The sequence below is a fragment of the Rhinopithecus roxellana genome, chromosome 4, assembly GCF_007565055.1.
Source record: "Rhinopithecus roxellana isolate Shanxi Qingling chromosome 4, ASM756505v1, whole genome shotgun sequence".
Lineage (NCBI taxonomy): Eukaryota > Metazoa > Chordata > Mammalia > Primates > Cercopithecidae > Rhinopithecus > Rhinopithecus roxellana.
In genome coordinates, this window is record NC_044552.1 from 88,117,926 (window position 1) to 88,134,315 (window position 16,390).

The 16,390-nt window shown below is 36.2% G+C and overlaps 1 protein-coding gene across 2 annotated transcripts in view; it reads right to left on the minus strand.

Annotated features, from left to right (window-relative positions):
* The window catches only part of IMPG1 (interphotoreceptor matrix proteoglycan 1), a 158,119-nt gene extending 142,557 nt beyond the window's left edge, over window positions 1-15,562 (minus strand). For both annotated transcript variants that reach the window (XM_030929175.1, XM_010372244.2), the window contains exon 1: window positions 15,496-15,562. In XM_030929175.1, coding sequence (XP_030785035.1) covers window positions 15,496-15,562 — 67 coding nt within the window. The remainder of the gene's footprint in view (window positions 1-15,495) is intronic.
* Between the last annotated feature and the right edge of the window lie 828 nt (window positions 15,563-16,390).

Here is a 16,390-nt window from a genome sequence, read left to right on the forward strand (position 1 = left end):
AAATTTAAAAAGTAATGTTGCAGTCTGCTTAGTCCCTAGATCAGCTAGGTCTGAGTTCTTGTCCTATGACCAAGAGGAATGAGGCATGTGGCCACCAGAGAGTGAACAGAATATGATTTACTAGGCAAAAGGGAAGCTCTCAGCAAAGAGAGGAGGCCTGAATGCAGGTTGCCAGAAATGGGGCTGAGTTCTGGGTCTTTTATGTGGCAAAGACAAAGAAGTCTTCTGTGGGTTCTCTCCAAATGGGAGGGGTAAAATTCCCTCCTAAGGGTATTGCATTTGCACGTGCCTGGGGTTGACCAGAGGAACTCCATCTTGGTTATTACTCATGAGTGCCTAAGTGAAACCCATGGAAGGGTGGGGTGGCTAAAATCACAATGCTAATGTCATGTTAATGACATTATAATGAGCTGGGCTAAATTAAGGACATTTAAGGTGAATTATTGCAGCTGTGCCTAAGTTGGGACAGTCCCTTCTGAGCAACATCCTGGTACAAGGGGAAGTTCTTAACCACATATCTTCCTATTAGCTGCAGAGGCAGTGTGGGTGCTATCCTGTGGTTGTGCCTGTGAACACTGCCCTCCTCTATCCTTCTTCTGATACCCTCTCTCTCTATTTGCCTAACCAGCCCCAATTGTCGCCTACCCAGTAGTACACAATTATTTTAGAACATTTAAAATGATGGAAGTATAGTGAAGAAAATAAAAATCACCCAGAAATAAAATCGCTGGTATATTCACATATTTTTCTTTCAATTTTTTGTTTGTACATTATTTATGTACCTATATGTTTCAAAATTGAGATCATATTATTTGTAAAATTTTTAATATAACATTATATCATCTTTCCAAGTCACTACTAGTTTTTGAAAACTTTTACTTTAAATAGCTGCATGTTATAAACTTTAATAATCATTTGGATTGTTTCTATCTTTTTCTAAATAAAAGTATGCTTCAGTAAAAATAAAATAAAATAAAAAGCAGAGTTGTGTTTTTTTTTCTTTGCTTGATTTGGTTTGGTTTCTTTGGCAGTGAATTTTGTGAGTCCTTAGCATATTTTGGATATTAACCCCTTACAAGATACATGGTTCGCAAATATTTTCTCCCAATCCATACGCTGCCTTTTCATTTTGGGAAGGTCTTATGGAAATTGGTTGTAAATGGTGTTAAAGTCATAGGTAGATAGAAATAACATTAGCAAAGACATGAATTCATTTTACTCTCTCTAAAACAAAGAAAGTAAGTGTTTGGATAAATTCAGACAAACTTTAAAGTAGCAAGAAGAAACTTCGAATGAAGTCAAATGACTTCTATTTTCTCAGTAAGTAGAAGGAGGTGATAATAGTAACAGTGGTGGTTGCTATAGCCATCTTAGGAGTTAGCATTTATTGAGCATTTTGTAGCAGATACTTCACTAAAAACTTCAGCCCTTTGAGGCAGACACGCCTATCATTATTTTTATTTTACAGGCAAGAAAACCATAAGAGGGAGTAATATTTGAGAATGAGCAATTTGCCAATGGAACAAAATTAGTAAGTGACAGAGCTGTTCTGTGCAGAATGAAGTTCTGTGCAAGCCTTAGAGCTTCTACTCTTAACTACATTGTCATCACTGCTTCTGTGAATGAAGGGAAATCATGCTGCAGGCTCAATGGGAGAGGAAAGTTTTGGAAATCTGACCAGGGGACTAGTTTAGGGAATCAGATATGACTATGAAATAGCTTGTAGGGCCTAGCTAACTTTATAGTGCAGGAATTTGTTTCATGGAAATACTGTTTGAGTTTCTTTAATAATACTTGTAGGCTCAGGAATGAGAGTAGAAAAAGCAAAAGCTAAGTTTTCCTAGAGTGAGATTAACAAAGCCAATGGGACAGAGGTCAAGGAGCAAGATTTCTGTTGTACCACCAAGAAGACTGTTGGGAGTGGTTCAGTGGCAAACTATAGGACCTAGGATTTATGTGAGCCTATCGAGGCCCGGAATAGGCTGAAGGATTGGACAAAATGGCAGAGGCTGAAGGACTGATATTTTGATGAGAATAGGATCAGATCCATTAGAAAGAAGGCAGGGAAATTATTGAAAAGGAGGTGTTTCAGAATCTTATATCTCCAGAGGCTGAAAAGACTGCAAATCTGGAGGTGAAACTTCAATGTTTTGATAGTGGGGTGGGGGAGTGATATTTTTGAGGGGGGTGGTTTTGAAGAGATTTTCCCATTGTGTCAAGTTACACCCATTAAGCAATGTCCTGCCTTTAGATACATAACACACTCTTAAACAAGGTACTTACTACTAAACTTATACTTTAGTCATGGGCATTTAAAATGACACTATCAGTAAATAGCTCCAGTTCTTTGAGGAGTTCAAGACCTTGCACCTTTTCTTTTTAAGGAAAAAATAGACACCCTAAGATAGGTGCCTCCATTTCTAGCACAGAGCTGAAGGATCTGACCAGCTGTTCTGAGATCAGTTATGAAAACAGATATCAGAAATGGCCCAGAACCAGCAGTCATCTGGTGGTGTTAGCAGAGGAAAGTTGGTTTTTGGGTTAATAGTAAAAACCATACTAAGTCCACTCATCATCTTACAGTGGACTGATTATTATTAATAGATGAAGTAGATGTGAGATATAACTGGATATAGGTCACATCCCAACTTTGGTTCTAACCTCTCACCTCAAATGATTTTAGACATATTACTTAGTACTCTGCCTTGGGTTCCTAACCATAAAGGAATGCAAATTAGTTTGAGCTTTTATTTTAAAAGATATGTTAATCTAAATGTTTGCTAACATAATTACTGTCTGCAAAGTGTTTTGATCAGGTCTAAACTGATCTGGGTACAATGCATTAATAATAGTGTCATAGTATTTCATAGTTCAACTTAATTAAATGTATCATTTACTTGTTTATAAATGCAGCAGGAAGCTTAAGACAGACAAATTAGTCCTACATGTGTTATTTTCTTTATGTAGTTAAAATATTTCTGAAGCAGAAACTTTTCACTAATTTTGAGGTTCTGACTTTTCTCCACAAAATTTCTTTTGGTTTAGTTTTCCTTAACTCTTCTCCCGGGGGCAATTATGAAAATAGATACTGGCTATGGTGAAGAGACTTAAGATGGCTGAATGAAGAAAATGAAGTCAGAATGAATTAAGATGACTTTACAAAGGCACACAGAAAGACATTGTTTCCTCAAGAATGACTGAATGTAAATGGGAAATATTTATCGACTTAATACAACCATATGCTTCCAGGCAGCATTGCTGTTCTGTAGCTCTTTCATATTCTTCTTACATTCCCTATGGTTGGAAGAGAGGAGCAATAGAGGGAGAACATTCTCAGTAAATAATTACAGTGGAACATTCTCAGTAAATAATTAGAGCAGTGCATTCTGCTGCTAGTTCAGAGCTTGACAGCAGCATTTCCATATATAAATTCTCATTACCAGGGCTGTGCCAATCAATCTCATCAACTCATTGTGAGATAAGCTTGGACATTCAGGCTGCCTTGGACCCAAAGCAGAGTGCACACTCCTCCTTTATTACAGGTTTCATCTGCCTTGGTGCTCTTGTTTTGTGAGGCTGAAATCCTAGCCTTGGATGAAAAGATCTTCTTAGACAGAGAACTTAGGTCCAGTGGTTGCTGAAAACTGTCCACTATGGAAGATTAAAACTCACATTTTGGTCAGAGGCCTTCTTTCCTTTCAGCAAATTGCTTTGTGTTTTTCTAAGGCTTGGTATCACATGACTTCCCCATGACTGCCGAGGTCTTTTCTGCCCTTAAGCAAGAAGGGGTGGTGTGGATGGAGACCTCAGTTACCCCTGAGTGTGATACTTTATAATACAGTGAGGAGGCCAGGACTTTTAGTATGGTCATTACAACATGTATTCTGAATTAAAATGTAAGCCTAGAGACTCTTGTGAAAAATAAACTTTCTTGCTTCAGATGAATTATTTTAAAACAGAATAAAATATGTGAAAATGATTGTGGCACCAAAGGTATAGAGAATCTGAATTTCCAGACATAATTAATATGCAAATGCAGCTGATGTTCAAGGTGGTTGCCTTCTCATGATTAACAGAAATGGCTAAGAAAGCAGTAGGTCATTTCAGTCCTGTTTAATTAGCTCTCACATGCAATAGTCCCTTAGTGACACAAGCATAAAGGGGCCACAAGGCAGCAAGTACTTTTTATTACTAAAGCAAATATATAATCTAATAAGTGGTTTCAGGTGTGCTGCCACAGATTGTTCATTTGTACATGAAGAATCTTCAATTTACATAGTTTCAACTTTAAGGACATCCTCTCAGATATAATTGAAGAGGAAAGTCTGCCTGGGACCTTTGAATGACACTGACCTGAGACTAGCACAGATGAACAAAGTATAGGAGCTGTACAGTTAATGTGCCTACTATTAGGCAGCTATCTCAGGTATGTTCTCTGTTAATGAAGCCACAATGAAGCAAAATACCTTTTGTGTAATTGTATGAAATGGGAGCACACACCAATAGTAAAGGATTGGCAAGAAGTGGAGTGTCTTAAAATGCAAATTCCCTGACATTTCACAGCTACTAAAATAATTATCCTACCTTGGTGAACTAGTAATAACTTGGTTAAAGATTTCATTTAGTATAACCAAATGTAATGCAAAAGACACATACTAAGATAAACACTATTTCCATTTTAGGACTTGCCAAGGGTAAATTTTCTTTCTTGTCTTTCTCGTACACATTGAATGCCACAAGGAATTAAATGAAATTATTTATATGAAATGGAAAAGTAAGAACATAAAGCAGTGATGCACATATCGGATGCAACTGGTATTTTCATTACGAACCTCAAAGAAAGGAGCCTTGGTATCTTTATGAAGTAACTGTTCTTTGAGCTCTTCAATTGTCCTTTGTTGTGCTAAAACAATTTTATTTAATGAATGTTTTGAAATCAAAGCTATGTCACCTTTAGGTATCTGTGAAAAACTACATTCAGAATCTGCAAAGCTTAAAGGAAGCTTTTCGAAATATTGGCATGTCTTTAAATCATTGTATATTCTGTATCCAGCATAGTATTGGGTATATGGTAAGCATTCTGTAGAATCAAATTGGTAAAAAGTCATCTAAGGGCATGGGAAAACTTTTGAGAAACAATTTGGCAATATGAATCAAATACCATAAAGCTGTTTACATTGCTTTGACCCAATAATTTTACTTTACTGAATTTATGCTGAGTCTTAAATACTGAAGCTTATGTGCAAAGCTCTTTATTGCAATGTTATTTGCCATAATAAAATAATTAGTAACAATTAGTTTTCATTTGTTGAATATTTAGACAAAGCAAATCTTGACACATTTACTGAAAGAAACATTATGCAGCCCATAAAATGATGCTTGTCAAAACTAGATGGCAATGTGGAACATTCTTATGATGTAATAAAACTACAAAAAGGCTGACATAAAATTTGTGTGTGAGAGAACTGCAATTTTGCAAAAATTAAATAGACATACCTAGAAAAAGTAGCGCTAGCATAGGTTGTATTTGGATGGAACTATTGGCAATTTTCATCTCTTTAATTTTTCAAAACTGTGCATCTTTTAAAATGAAACTGTTGAATTTAACTAAACACCCAATCATTATGCTTAGCAGCTAGTTGTGTTGAACTGAACCTTTCTTTTCTCTCCCCAAACCATTTTCTATGTAAATATACTCATGGTGGTTAATGGTTACAAATAAGAAACCAGTTGGCTGAGGTAAAACTTTAATATAGACTTCGCTAATTGAAGATTAACGTATATTCACAGATCTAACAGATCTAAGATTCTTATGAAATAAAATGCCCTTAATGAGTAGCAAGTTAGGTTTTTTTTTTTCCTCCAATATGGCTAACTGGAGACATTGGATGCCAGTTCTCCTTAGAAAGAAGACTCGCCGTGGCTCACGCTTGTGATTCCAGCACTTTGGGAGGCCGAGGTGGGTGGATCATTTGAGGTCAGGAGTTTGAGACCAGCCTCGCCAACATGGTGAAACCCCACCTCTACTGAAAATACAAAAATTAGCCAGGCATGGTGGCAGGCACCTGTAGTCCCAGCTACTCAGGAGGCTGAGGCAGGAGAATCGCTTGAACCCAGGAGGAAGAAGTTGTAGTGAGCTGAGATGGCACCACTGTGCTCCAGCCTGGTTGACAGAGTGAGACTCCATCTCAAAATAAAATAAATAAATAAACAAATAAAAATAAGAAAGAAAAAGAAAGAAGACTCAAAGTCACAGTTGAATAATTTTACATAGAATTTCAAGAGGAAAGTGCTGGAGCCTAGTGGAGAACTCACCAGAAGTAACTAGGGCACAGGAAAAAAAGGAAGCAAGAGGCTGTCACAGATGAAACCCAGAGGGGAGGGCTTGGTATTTCATGAAAAGGATTGGTGGGAGTGTTTTGTTTCTCCTTGCCCTGGTGGCAGATCCTTGGTATCTGAAATGTCAGAGAGCTCCTCTGTCCTCATGAACACAAACACTGGTGTGGGCAATGATCTGGGGACTTCTTGAGGGCATTGCACCAGTATACCAGCATGTACAGGGTTGCTTGTCCTCCTCCTCTACCCAATCTGCAGTGGCAGGCACGATTCTTGGGCTACATCCATTGAATGACTGAGTTCTGCCCAGGAAATCTCAGCCCTTGTGTTTCCACATTGCCAATCCCAGCATCTGCTCAAATTGCAGCAGACACATAGGCCTGGGTGATTCCAAGGGAGCTGCAGTATTCCTCTTGTTCCAGCCCTCATGGAGTGCTGCTCCTAAAGGAAAAGAGAGTGCAGTGCTCCAAGGGGACACCTCTTTGGACAAAGGAGCCCGAAGTGTGTGCTTTCTGGTGCTCAAGAACTTCCCACTTATGGACTGAGAGTAACTGCACTGCTTCCAGAGGAGATGTGGGTGTTGTGTTCAGCCCTATGGGGAAGAGTATGGTTCTATCCCAGCAGCCAGGCAGCCTTAGTGCTCAGGCACAGGAGTGGAGAAGGGGACTACTCATCTCCCTACCCCACCCACTGTTGTGGCTACAGCTGTGGCTGCTCCTCCTGAAAGTTACAGCATGTGTAACCTTGCTAGAATGAAGGACAGCCATTCTAGGGGTAGAATGGAGGACAGCCATTCTAGGGCTACTAGGGATGACTAGAATAAACTCCCAGAATAGAGGATAGCCATTCTATGGCTGTTAGGAATTACAGTATCCCTGCTGGCTGTGTGCCTACCAGACTGGGGCTTGCAGGAAAGGTGAGGTGCCCCCTTTTCTCTACACAGAGTGGCAGTGTTCCTGTTGCATAGAACAGGGCTGAGGGAGGAGGTTCTGCACCAGAGATATTTTAGTGGAGAGCCATGGGGCAACCTTTTTTTTTTTTTTTTTTTTTTTTTTTTTTTTTTTTTTTTTTTTTTTTAAGACTGTTGGCTAAATTGGAGCTTGGAGATAGGCAGTGGTGTCTCTCCAATCTTAGTGTCCTGAGAGCTGGGACAGGAATGTGACAGGGAAGAAGACTGTTTCTGCCTACCTAGACCATGGAGCTGGGGCAGCTCCCTCTCCTCATTGGGGAGACCTCAGCACATTTCACCAGGAGCTTCCCTTGCCACTGGTTAGGGCTTATTTGTGCCTGGTGCCATTGGGGTATCCAAGGGTGGGGTTGGCAGTCCAGCTCCACACAGCATTGTCTCTCACTTAGGTGCTGAGGGAGCGCAGGCTACCGTGCATTCCTAGATCAGCCTGTTGCCTGGGACAATGGAGCACCTTTTCTGGAAACAAAGATCAAGCACCTACCTATCAGCTTCTGCTTCAGCTGGCTCTTACCAGTAAGTAAGTACTACCTGCTGGCCTGGAGATGGAACTGCACAACCTAATACACAATCTGCTGACACAAGTGCACAGTGCTGGCTTCCTGAGACCTCTGCCATATTGGCACCATAGGAGACAGTGAACTTGCTCACATGCCTAGTACAAAGGCTACCTATAACTAAGGAACTCATATAGAGTCATTGCCACTGAAAGCATGCAGAACCAAAGCCAAAAGACTATTTTTCCCCCTTCAGGATGTAACTATAATATATATACAAATACGTTATAGTATATACAACATACATTATAGTTACATCCTGAAGGGGAAAATATCCTGTCCAATGCAAATGAATTCAAAAACAAAAGAAGAGGTAGCTTATGCAGGTAAGAAGAAGCTCTGTGAAACCCTGGTGAAAAAACAAAGGGTTACAGGATCCCTAAAAGATTACACTAGCTCTCCCACAATGGATCTTAATCAAAATGAAATCTTTGAAATACCAGATAAAGAAGTCAAAATATTGAGTTTAAAGAAGCTCAAAGAGCTCTTAGAGAAAGCTGTAAACAAATACAAAGAAATCAGAAAAGCAATTCAAGATATGAATAAGAAATTTACTAAAGAGATAGATATTTAAAATAAAAAAACCTGATAGAATGTCTGGAAATAAAAAATTCATTGAAGGAATTACAAAATGCTATAAAAAGTTTTAACAATAGACTAGACCAAGTGAAAGAAAGAATATCAGAGCTTGAAGGCAGGTTTTTGAATTAACCCAGTCAGACAAGAATAAAAAATGTTTAAAAAGGACAAAGCCTTCATGAAGTGGGGGATTATGTAAAACATCCAAACCTATATGTAATAGGTATTTCTGAGGGATAACAAGAAGTAAAAAGATTGGAAAATATAATTTAGGAAACTGAGGAAAATTTCCCCAATTTTACTAGAAATTTAGACATCCAGATATAAGAGGCTCACAGAACTCCAGAAATATACGTTGCAAAATGGACTTCACAGAGATATATAGTCATCAGATTATCCAAAGTCAGTGTGAAGAAGAAAATCCTAAAATCAGCAAAAGAAAAGCCTCTAATCACCTATAAGGGAAATATCATAGTATTAGCAGCAGACCTCTCAGCAGAAACCTTAAAAACAGAAGAGACTAAGGTCCTATTTTCAGATTGCATAAAGAAAAACTGTCAACCATAAAATCTGTACCCTGCCAAATTAAGTTTCATAAATGAAGGAGAAATAAAATCTTTCCAAGACAAGCAAATGCTAAGAAAATTTGTCAACTCTAGACCACCCCTACAAGAAGTGCTCAAGGGAATTTTAAATATGGAAATGAAAAAACAGTATTTGCCATCATAAAAACAAATATAAATATAATACTCACAGGTGTTACAAAAGTATGCAATTGAGACTACAAAGCAACTAGGTAACAGTTAAAAGTATAACAGAAAGAAAACTTCACATATTACCATTAACCTTGAATGTAAATGAATTAAACGCTCCACTTAAAAGATGAAAATTGGTGAAATGGATGAAAAATCGAGGTCCAATGATATGCTGCTTACAAAAAACTTACCTAATTGGTAAAACACTCATAGACTGAAGCTAAAGGGGTAGAAAAAAAATTCCATGTAACACAGAAACCAGAAGTGGGAAGGCGTAGCTAGACTTATACAAACTAAAACAGACACTAAATCCACAGTAGGAAAAATAGACAAAGCAAGTCATTATATAATGATAATGGGTTCAACTCAACAAGAAAATATAACATTTCTAACTATATATGCACTCAAAACCAGAATGATAAAACAAATTCTACTAGACCTAACAAAAGAGATAGGCAGCAATACAATAATATTGGGGGCCTTCAGCATTCCACTGGCAACACTAGACAGCTCATTGACACAGAAAATCAACAAAGAAACAGTGGACTTAAATAGTAGTGTATACCAAATGGACCTAACAGACATTTATGGAACATTCCACTTAACAACTGCAGAACATACATTTTTCTCATTAGTGCATGGAACATTTTCCAAGAAAAACCATATGTCAGGCCACAAAACAAGAATCAATAAATTTAAATAAATTGAAATTATATCAAGTATCTTCTCAGAGCATAGTGGAATAAAACTAGAAATCAATCCCAAGAGGAACTCAAAACAATGTAAGTACATGGAAATGAAACAACCTACTCCTGAGTGATCTCTGGGTCAATGACAAAATTAATATGGAAATTAAAAAAAATTGAAACTAATGAAAATAGAGACACAACATACCTCTGGGATACAGCCAAAGCAGTGCTAAGAGAGAAGTTTATAATGTTTTATGCTTACATGAAAAGACAGAAAGATCACAAATTAACAACCTAATGTCACACCTCAAGGAACTAGAAAAATAGAAACAAATCACACCCAAAGGTAGAAGAAGTAAATAAATAACAAACATCAAAGGAGAACTAAATGAAAGGGAGACTAAAAAAAAAGCATCAATGAAATGAAAAGTTGATTCTTCACAAAGGTAAAGAATATTGAAAGACTGCTAGCTAGATCAACCAAGAAAAAAGCGAGAAAATTCATGTCAGCACAATCAGAAATGAAAAAGGCAACATTACTACTGATATGATGGAAATACAAAAGATCATCAGAAACTTCTGTGAACATCTCTACCCTTACAAACTTGAAAACCGAGAGGAAATGAATAGATTCTTGGAGACATACAACTTCTCAAGGTTGAACCAGGAAGAAATAGAATTCCTGAATAGAACAATAACGAATAGTTAGGTTAAATCAGTAATAAAAAAAATCTCCCAAGAAATAAGAGCCCAGGACCAGGTAGATTTACAGCTGATTTCTACCAGACATACAAAAAAGAATGGATAAGATTGGGTACTAATCTTATTGGAACTATTTCAAAAAATCAAGGAGGAGGGAATCCTCCTTAGCTCATTCTATGAAGCCAGTGTCACCCTGATACCAAAGCCAGGCAAGGACACAACAAAAAAAGAAAACTAAAGACCAATATCCCTGATTAACATAGATGCAAAAATCCTCAACAAAATACAAACAAATTGAATCCAACAGCACAAGAAAAAGACAATAATCATAATCAGATGAGCTTTATTCCAGGGATGCAAAGATGGTTCAGCATATAGAAATCAATAAATGTGATTCACCACATAAACAGAATTAAAAACAAAAACTATATGATCATCTTTATAGATGCAGAAAAAGCATTTGATTAAATATAGTATCACTTCACAATAAAAGCCCTCAAGAAACTAGACATAGAAGGAACATACCTCAAAATAATTAAAGCCATATATGACAAACCCACAGCTAACATCATACCGAATGGGGGAATATTTGAAAGCATACCCCTAAGAACTGGAACAAGACAAGGATGCCCACTTTAACCACTCCTATTCAACATAGTACTGGAAGTTCTAGCCACAGTAATCAGGCAAAAGAAAGAAATAAAAGGAATCCAAATAGGAAAAGAAGGAGTCGAATTATCTGTTTGCTGCTGATGATATGATCTTATACATAGAAAACCCTAAAGACTCCTCCAAAAGACTCCCAGATTTGATAGATGAACTCAGTAAGTATTTGGGATACAAAATCAGCACATAATATCTGTAGCATTTCTATATACCAACAATGATCAACAAGGAGAGTTACAGAACACTGCTGAAAGAAATCAGAGGTGACACAAACAAATGGAAAATTGTTTGATGGTCATGGATTGGAAGAATCAATATTGTTAAAGTGGCCATGCTTTTTTTTTTTTTTTTTTTTGGAGACAGAGTCTTGCCCTGTCACCCAGGCCGGAGTGCAGTGGCATGATCTCAGCTTACTGCAACTTCCACACCTGTTGAGTTCAAGTAATTTTCTTGCCGCAGTCTCCCAAATAGCTGGGATTATAGGCACCCACCACCATGCCTGACTAATTTTTGTATTTTTAGTAGAGAAGGGGTTTCACCGTGTTGGCCAGGCTGGTCTTGAACTCCTGACCTCAAGTGATCCACCCACCTCAGCCTCCCAAAGTTTTGGGATTACAGGTGTGAGTCAATGCACCAGGAAATGGCCATACTTCTTAATCTCTGAATTCAATGCAATCCTATCAAAATATCAATGCTATTTTTCACAGAATTAGAAAAAACAATACTAATATTCATATGGAACCAAAAAAGAGCTCAAATAGAAAAAACAATAAAAGAACAAAGCTAGAGGCATCACATTCATATTATACTACAAGGCTATAGTAATCAACAGCATAGCACTGATATAAAAAAATACATATAGAATGGAACAGAGTAGAGAACCCACATACCTACAACCAGTTCATCTTTGACATAGTCAACAAAAACATACACTGGGGAAAGAAAATACCATTCAATAAATGGTACTGGGAAAATTGGATAGCCATATGCAGAAGAATTAAACTGGACCAACATCCCTCACTGTATATAAAAATTAGCTCAAGATAGAGAAAAGACTTAAACATGAGACCTTAAAACTCTAAACATTATAAATGGAAACCTGGGAAAAACTCTTCTGGACATTAGCCAGAACAAAGAATTTGTTACTGAGGCCTCAAAGGCAAGTGCAATAAAACAAAAAATAGACAAATAGGACTTAATTAAAGTAAAATGCTTGTGCACAGTAAAAGAAATATTCAACAGAGTAAATAGATGTCACACAAAATGGAAGAAAATATTTGCAAATTATGTACCTAACAAAGGGCTAATATCCAGAATCTATAAGGAACGCAAAAAACTCAACAAGAAAAAACTAAATAACTCCATCAAGAAGTGGTCAAAGAAGATTTCTTAAATAACTTAAAACAGAACTACCATTTGACCCAGAAATCCCATTACTGGGTTTATAGCCAAAAGAAAATAAATCATTCTACCAAAAGGACACATACACTCGCAAGTTCATCACAGCACTACTCACAACAGCAAAGACATGGAATCAACCTAGGTGCCCATCATTGGTGGATCAAAAAATAAATGTGGTATATATACACCATAAAATACTTTGCAGCCATAAAAAAAGCCCCAAAAACGAAATCATGTCCTTTGAAACAACATGAATAAAGCTGGAGACCATTATCCTAAGCAAATTAATGCAGGAACAGAAAACCCAATACTGCATGTTCTCACTTATAAGTGGGAGCTAAACACTGGGTCCCCATGGACATAAAGATGGCAACCATAGACACTTAGGACTACTAGAGGGAAGAAGGCAAGAAGGAGACAAAGGTTGAAAGACTTTTTCTTCAGTACTGTGCTAAGTACCTGCATGGTGGGGTCAAATGTACCTCAAAACTCAGCATCATGAAATATGCCTATGTAACTAACCTGCACATGTATGCCCTGCATCTAAAATAAAAGGTAAAATTATTTTAGAAAATTAACAAAGAACATGAACAGATATTTTGCAAAAGGAGATGTACAAATGGCCAACAAGCAGATGAAAGAAAGCTCAATGTCACTAATCTCAGAGGAATGCAAATTAAAACCACATTGAGATACTATCTCACATCAGTCAGAATGGCTATTTTTCAAAAGTCGAAAAATAACAGACGTGGAGAAAAGCAAATGCTTATGTACTGTTGGCAGAAATGTAAATTAGTATGACCTCTATGGAAAACAATATGGAGATTTACCTAAGAACCAAAAATAGAACTACCCTTTGATCCAGCAATCCCCTGCTGGGTATCTACCCAAAGGAAAAGAAATCATTATATCAGAAAGATACCTGCATTTGAATATTTATTGCAGCACTATTCCCAATAGTAAAGATATGGAATCAACCCTAGTGAATATTAACTAATGAATGAATAAAGAAAATGTGGTTATATATCAATGGAATGTTACTCAACCAAAAAAATGAATGAAATAATGGCTTTTGTAGCAACCTGGATGGAACTGGAGGCCACTCTCTTAAGTGAAATAACTAAGAAACAGAAAGTCAAACATCACATGGTCTCAGTTAGAAGTGGGAGCTAAATAATGTGTACACAAAAAAGACATAAGAGACTGGAACAATAAACACTGGGTACTCAAAAAGATGGGAAAGTGAAAGGGGAATGAGGGATGAAAAATTACCTAATGAGTACAACGTACCCTATTCGGGTGATGGTTACACTAAAGCGCAGATTTCTCCAGTATGCAATATACAGGTATAACAAAACTACACTTGTACTCCCTAAATCTATATTTAAAAAAAAAAAAACAAGTAACATGTCAGGATTTTTTATTACGCAATTATCGGACATTGTTTCCTAGAAGTAAGCATATAACAAATGGCAGTTTTTTTGGTAAGTTTATTTCATTTCACTTCCTATATATATATTACATATATTAAATTATATGTATATGTAATACATTAGAATGTATATATAATTATACATAATTATATAACATATAATTAATGTTATATGTAATTATATATATTTGGAATTGTGTATAATAGCTGATATGTAATACATAAAAATAGAAAAAATAGTTAAATTAACAGTATTAATGTAACAAAAAAATCTAACACAGCTGCATTGCTTGATCAAATCTATGAAATAGTCAAATTGGTCTACTTCATCAGATTCAGTTCAGAATATACCAAAATCTCATTATTTCTAATTAAAATGATTTTATAAATGTAAACATTTATATATAATTGATAATTTAATGAAAAAGTGAATAAACTTTTGCTTCTTTCACTATTGTTTATACGTGACAAAAGACGAAGAAATCTTTTCCAGAAATTTTTTTTCTCCCTCCAAATGCAACCACTGAGAAATTTCATATAAAATAACTGATGGAATCACAGTTATTTTGTGACTTACACATGCAATGACTGTTAATTTTACTTTTTCATGGATATTCCAAACTAATACTTTAGTTAAAATGTTTATCATCTTGAAGCTATGTCATCCTTAAAGAAAACTTTAACCTTATTGACTTCAAATGTCTTACAAAGATTGAGTATATTATAATAGTTAGGCTTATCCTTATATAAACAAGTCACACTTTCTCCAACAGGTTTTTTTTTCTTTTTTTAAACACATTTTTCTTAAAACATCCTGTTTGTGGTTTATTTTAATTTCATATTCAGATGCAGATTTGCCATAAGAACATACACTGCCAAGTACTTTTACGCATACAACTTCAAAAACAACCAAATTTCGAAGTTAGTTTTCATCATAAACCCTGAAGATGAAGAATACTTGCTATTTTCTAAGGGAAAGCAACTCATGATTTCATTGTGAGAAGGTAAGAAATACTTTTCTTTGTCTGACCATAAATGACTTAAAACATTAATTTTACCTTTAGGTTTTATTTATTGAGTTTTGGTGGATAAATGGAGTCAGTTTCATGGATCTACTAATGTTATTTGCATTAATAATAGGAATTTTCTATGAATGTTTTAGAACAGCAAATAGGGTGCATTCATCTCTCCTATTTTGTTAATATTCACTGCACTTAAGATCATGTAGCAAATATTAAATCAAGTGAAAATCATTTCTGATAATTATTCAATCAAGCAAGCAATATTTATTCAAGGCCTACTATATACTAGCCCGTGAGATAAATTAGTGGCCTTGTTGGTTCTAAATGTTCACTTCTATAAGTAGATTTTATAAATAAGCAATTTAAAAATAAACATTTACATAACTTACCTTCGGTTCCTTGAACTTGGAGAAAAATCCAAAAAACAAAAATAGCTCTCTTAGTTTCCAAATACATTCTGGCTATTGTGCATTGGTAATTCTGATAACAATCACAGAACAACCTCAAATCTCATTAAAAAGTAACAGAAATGTGAAAAATAATTAAATACTGATACCAGATGATAGAGGATAACCTTCTCGGTTTACCTTTATGAGGATGTTAATTTATGAAGAACAGGTAGCAGTGTCTGTTTCTGGAATAATCTGCTTGTCTTTCCCTCAGGTGTAATCTCTGCTTAAGGGACAGCTGGAGGAACCTTTATCTCATTAACCTTCTGGAGGAGCATCTGTCAGCCTAGCTTCAGGACCCTAGATGCCATTATAAACAAGAGTCTACAGACCACTTTTTTCTTAGTTATTCACCTGTTACAGTGACACGGAGAGCCAGGGGAAGTCCTGCTAGAGAATAAGGCTGACAGTTAGGTTCAGATGTTTTCTAAAACGACATGTACAAGAAACATCCATTAAAAGAGCTTAATTGCTATCCCTGAAAGGATATGGTTATGCAATTTGTATTACTCTCTGCAGGTAGCGAAGCTGTCTCCATTCTCTTCTGTGTTCTGCTTTATAAATTGCTTTTGATTTGGAATTACATACAGGTGGCTTTTTTGTTTTAACTCTGGTTTTAATGTTTAAAATCTGTACACACTGAGTTTAAGGGGTCAAATACTTTTTTTCTACAAAGTTTGTAAGAAAAAAATTGTGCCTTTCTTCTACCCATGACTTCTTTCAAAGGGGAGCCATTTTTACTTAATCAAGCTAATTCTTCTAGTAGTCTCATTTGCACTTCTAAATAACATGCCTCTATTATATTTTGGAGGTTTTCACTTTTAGGTATTATCAA